The sequence below is a fragment of the Mytilus trossulus genome, chromosome 3 (assembly GCF_036588685.1).
Source record: "Mytilus trossulus isolate FHL-02 chromosome 3, PNRI_Mtr1.1.1.hap1, whole genome shotgun sequence".
NCBI lineage: Eukaryota > Metazoa > Mollusca > Bivalvia > Mytilida > Mytilidae > Mytilus > Mytilus trossulus.
In genome coordinates, this window is record NC_086375.1 from 69,321,216 (window position 1) to 69,327,215 (window position 6,000).

General features: G+C 30.4%; 1 protein-coding gene across 10 annotated transcripts in view; it reads right to left on the reverse strand.

Annotated features, from left to right (window-relative positions):
- The window catches only part of LOC134712249 (RNA-binding protein Pasilla-like), a 51,092-nt gene extending 45,822 nt beyond the window's left edge, over positions 1-5,270 (reverse strand). For 3 of the 10 annotated variants that reach the window (XM_063573609.1, XM_063573612.1, XM_063573604.1), the window contains exon 1: positions 4,360-4,880. In XM_063573609.1, coding sequence (XP_063429679.1) covers positions 4,360-4,456 — 97 coding nt within the window. In that variant the 5' untranslated portion in view covers positions 4,457-4,880. Of the gene's footprint in view, positions 1-3,575; positions 4,261-4,359; positions 4,881-4,943 lie in introns of those variants that run through there. The other 7 variants (XM_063573608.1, XM_063573602.1, XM_063573606.1 and 4 more) reach the window with 4 other exon arrangements.
- Between the last annotated feature and the right edge of the window lie 730 nt (positions 5,271-6,000).

Below are 6,000 nucleotides of genomic sequence, written 5' to 3' on the forward strand. Positions count from 1 at the left end.
GATTAGCATCCCTATGTGTTGCATTTACTACAAGTTAAATATCCCAAAAAATTATATATCTGACACATTTGGTTTTGAATTTACAGTTTATAGTCTGAAGTTCAACAATCAGACAACAATGATTCATTGATTGAAATACTATAAATATAATTTCTGTTTTTAATATTTTGTTTATCAGTTTACAAAACCTAGCATCAATGCCGCCATCATGTTTAGTAATGAACTATTCAACATGGTAAAGATCATTCTTGGTCAGTGAAGAAAATCCTAATTGGAAATATTCTTAATTTCAAACATGACCCTAAAATTTTTAATGTAAGATGGGTTTCATGTTCAAAATATTCAGACCAGTGTTAGCTCATAAATAATAATAAAATAATAATGCACACAAACTATTCTCTAATCTCTCTTTAAATCTACATGAAAATAAAATAAATATAACAGTACCCTCACTTGTTTAACTTGTCTTTTATTTTTAACTTTTTATTAAAACTCTGGCTACCAAGCAAAGATCACCAAATGCATGCTATTTTTCTGATAAAATTCACCAACACTGAATGAACAAAAATACATTCCACTAATGTGTCAACCATACATGTATATATACCAATTTGGATATAGTAAGTATAAGATACATTCATGTACAAATATTTAAGGCGGTACCCTAGTTGGGTGTATCTAGTTTACACCAAGTTTTTATCGGTTAGATGAGGAACTTTCAGCAATCTGTCTTTTTTTTAAAGTGTAAAAGCATGATTGATGCAGGATATTCAATTTCTTCAAATGACAAAATCCATTATATTTTTTACTAAAATTTAAACTAATTTTACATGAACAAGATTATATGTATGCTTCTATACAATGTAGCATATCAACTCATCTGACATCAAAAGATAAAGCACAGGTGAAAAGATCAACTTGTATACCAGCTAAAACATTACCGTCTATTTCCCCCTTTAACACAACAAAACTTGTTCATTTCGTAAAAACTAAACAGAATTTCAGATATCTGTTGAGATCTCCGCACTTGAATTATTTCTATTAGATATTTCCTTTTTCAATAAATATTAACTGCCATATGTTGAAACTTTCATAAGAAATACTTTGAACTGAACACTATTTTATAAATCAATTTCCTATTGTACATGTAGGTTAAGATTTTTTATAAAATTTTCATTGAGAAATCATATATTAAGTACATTTAATGTATACTAAATTAACATGTGATGTACATGTAACATGTGATGAGTAGTATGTTTTACAAATATACTCATTTTTAAAACATCACTTCATTTACACATGATCAAATCCTTGAATCACACGAACTATCTTGTTAATGAATAATTTCAGAAAAACAAAGTTATGGCTATGAATGTTTATAACTTTTTAAAATACATGTATATTAAGTTAACCAATGGAACCAGATTATTTTTTATAGGAATGTACATTGTATGTCTAAACTGATGGTCCAAAATCTATGAATATGTAATTATTTCAATAGGATTTATGTCCAATAATAAAGTAATTATAAAAAAAAATATTGGTTTAGAAATAAATTCAAATCTATAAGTACATGTAGAATAAATATATGTTACATGTACCATGTACTTGCATGTAGGAATGTTTTAGTAATTTACTAAATTTGTTATTTCAACAATTTTTTTTAAGAATATGTATTAAAAAACAACCACATAAAGTGTAATACATTGTACATGTACATCTATCAAGATTGATTCAACTTAAACAAAACATTAGTAAAATGTTTTCATTTTTAGGGTGGATCTACCTCACAAGTACATATAATAATGTATGTTTACATGTATATGTATGTACTATAGAATGTACACTTCAGTAAATCAATGTTGAAAGCAGAAAACTAATTGTACAAATCTACTGTGTAATTAAGAATTTATATTTATAACACTTAGGTACAACAATAACCAACTGTGAAACTATTTTGAAAGATTTCATCAGTAATGTTACCATTATTTATATTGTGCAACTCCCACACAACCTAGTGTGTACAAGTACAATGTAAAGCGTAAATTTCTGATTTATTTTGGAAGGTACAGTTGTATGAAACTGCGTCATTGAAAACATTCCTGACTTCTGATTATATGAATTTAATAAATTAACTAGATTGAATCTATAAAAAAAATTGTGACACCTTCCACAAATTTTGGTGGATGTGGAACACTATGCCACATTTTGCACGCCTTATAATGTGTATTACTTTACTCTTATAATTATTGGATAGGTACAATGTACCTGTATACAGTATAATTGATTTATTCAAAAGTAAGTTTATTCCTAAGGCAACTTGGTGGAGACCTAATATACTTAACAGGGTTTATCTAATCATTATACATCATACATGTACATGTACATGAATCCACTTTATCTTACATTATAAACTCTTTATACAGAGATATATAATATCTAAGATGTCTTGGCTGCTTTCAACAAAATTTTAAGAAAAGTCATAGCAGATTACCATTTGTTGAGGAGTACCATTACCTACTAGTAGGAGGTACCTTTCCATGTATTCATAAAAAAATCTGAATTCTGGAGGTACTGAGTCTGATGTAGGGAATATACTGTGTATAGGCATAATCATTGATATACTATATTTTTATGAGGTACTGATATACAATTTATGCTTTTGAAGGGCTCATTACCATGATTACATATGTACCAGTTGGACTTAATCCACAAGGAAATAAAAACTTCCAACTGTACAGAAAACAAAATATTTTAGCCTTTCAAATTGTACCAATTAAAAATTTAGTTAATGGATTAAGACCAGACATAGACTGATATATATGAAATCAGATTATCCACTAATGCAAATGAATTCCAAATATCTGATCCAATAAAAAACTTTAACATTTAAAATAAGGCAAAATAATCTCCATGGAAATCAGATCCAGCTACATGTATTTGAATGCATCTCCATTGGTGTACCAAATATAATTGACTTTATAATAACTGATTTCTGTTACAAACTGTAGTCAGTAAAATTTAACATGGAAAATATTCAAAAAAAAAATAAAGTCTAGAACCATGAATGAGGTGCTAAATAATCTCTTAGAGGTGTCCTGTGGCGTTACTTCTACAGCAGTTGCATATGCATTAGAACATGTGCACTGTACACATGTTCTTAAACATTTGCAACTGTTGCAGAAGTAACTCTCTCTTATTTATAATGCTGATATGATGAGAAAATTTTCTAAGAAAAAAAAGTCTTAGTTTTGACAAAGTTATCAGTTAAAAGGTAATAACCTGGTTCATACTACCTACTTATAAGGGCATTGTATGGTAGTGGTAAGTATCCATTCATCAATAGTGTATACCTATAAATTATTCCCAACATTTAAAGATTACATAATGGTAATCAACATCAACAAAAAAAACTCAAGAATGTTAAGCATACATCAAAGACAATCAGAACTGGTATTTCCAGAATCATCAAAGAAAATGTAATATATGACATTGAAATAAAGTTGCTACATTATGATACACACATTATAACTAATCAATACATTTTACAAAATGTAATAGCCTTTATTACTTACAATATACATATGGTTCAGCAAAAGAAGACATCTCCCCTATTTGACCAGAAAGAATGAACTCTGAACTGAATGGATGCATCATCTACACACAACAATATCCTTCAAGCTATCTAAAGCAGCTGACAGATGTGTAATGAATAATAACTACACATACCAGATAGATATAGATGTAAGTAAAGCCCTCCCATCTTTATCTATCATCTAATTATCTATGTTAATAATGATGATATGTAGAAACTATATCTATGGGTAGTTACCTCAGGGGACATTAGAGCTTGGTAACCCAACACTTTACACTGACATTCGTCACACTTCACTGATTTTAACATGTTTGTTGGAAGTTGAGTGTTTTAATAAAAATATTTCAAGTTTGACAGGATGAAAATAATACCATCAATGTGTATGGAGGATGATTAAAATTCCTTTTAAAGAAAATATTTCCCCTGGTTAAGTTAGGACCATGGTTTAAAACACCCATGGACACACAGATAAACACATGTAAACTTGTCAACATATGCTTGTCTCAGCAGTTCTAACAATCCTGAATTACAACCATATAAGGCTTCAAAATAAGTTGAAGCACCTACAAATAAGTCATTCAAACATCAATACAAAATTATTAATTAAAAATGATGTTATGAAGTAAATAAAAGGACTGTATGACACGTATTCATTTTCCTCCATTCCCAATAGCAACGGTAAATTTTCAACGTTGATTTCAAGGTGTTCGGAAGTGAAAATGAAAAAATAAAAGCATGAAAGGTTAAACCGTAAATTGAAATACCTCTCCAGACGTTAAAACTCATGTAATCTTGGGTTTCAGTCATTGGCTCGTCCAAATTATTAAGACCAGGAGACCGATGAAGGTCAAGAAGGGTCATTCTACAACTGTGTCAGACGAAAGAGAAGTTCCAAGAAGTTGACGTGTTCTTTGATGAAAGTCGACCACTCTCTCCGTTGTTGACCAAAGCTGTTTAGACCTATCCCGTCTCTAGTCGCACAAGGGTCTGTTTGTGTGTGCCAGAGCCGGTTAGTGAGAACGAATGCCCGGATTGGTGGCTTTCAACACATGTTTATACATGCATGCCTCCACTTGAAATCGATGTATGCCAGCTTGTCATGTGAATACATCGCCGATACGAGGCGAGTTAATCCTTCAAACAATTGCAAATTCCACAAATAAATAGTTCAATCATTAAATTTAATATCTGAGGCATTAAATGTAAGAAACGACTAAGAAATAAGACACCTCTCGAAAAATTTCAAGGCTAGTCAATTTCCTACCGGCTGTCAATTTGCAGCCATATTGATCCCGATCGTCTGTGCAATTTTGCTGTTTATATTAAATAATCATGTAAAAATGCTGACCTGCACCTTGGTTTGATCTCTTAGGTACCCCATTATCTATTTCTGTGTCCAATGGCCTTTTTCTTGAGTCGGAAGTGTCCATGTCAGTGCCATTCATGCCGTCGTAATTCATCGCCATTTTCCACTTCGTTCAGTTCTCGTGGGGTAACGTTTTGTATACAGTCAATGTCACGAGATTTGGTCAAGCGGAACAGCTAGATAAATATTGCTTATTTTTATATGAATTACAATTATTTCACTTGTGTTTTATAAAAAGTACCGTTAGGTTTATAATCGGTACCCGAAAGGTAAAGAAAGTATGCACGAATCTATCTATTTCCTAAGATATCCGATTACACATAACAATGTCAGAGCCACGCCCCCCAAATCCACGTGTTGAACTGTCAAACTGACATTTAAATTGTCAAAACATTCGGCAATACACAATTTACACATTTGCGCATGTTACAGTTTGGATGCTTTATCAACTTTAGAGATATGATTGATAAACCCAATAAATATGTTTGAAGGTTGGAATTATTTATATTATATATATTTTATGTTATTAAACGCTAAAAAGTTTGACGGAAATAACAAAAATTATATAAATAAATTAATAAACAAAAATCGTTTCCTCTCTATTAAATTCAATAAATAAAATAAAAGTGAATTAATAAGATGAAATAAATGATGATAAATTAAGCAAATACACAAAGCCAATTATTCAATTAATTTTTTATATCAATTTTTTTCAATGTTTCTAAACTTTGTGCCGTCTACAGCGTAAACATCGATCATGGGAACATACTGTTATCTTGGGGGAAATTCTGAATTAAGCCAATACATGCAGGTATATCCTTATCCAAGATGTTTTTACACAGGGACCCTGTAATATGAAATTGGATAATGTATATTGTTTCAAAGACATTAAATTTTATATATCGTGAAAAAAATGTAATTATTTTTTGGGGGCAACCATAGCCATGTGACACAAAGCCTTAATTCATATTGAAGATTTTGTTAATACTCTTTTGCTTTTGCAGGACATTGAATGATGAAGGCAAATCAAAAGATCGAC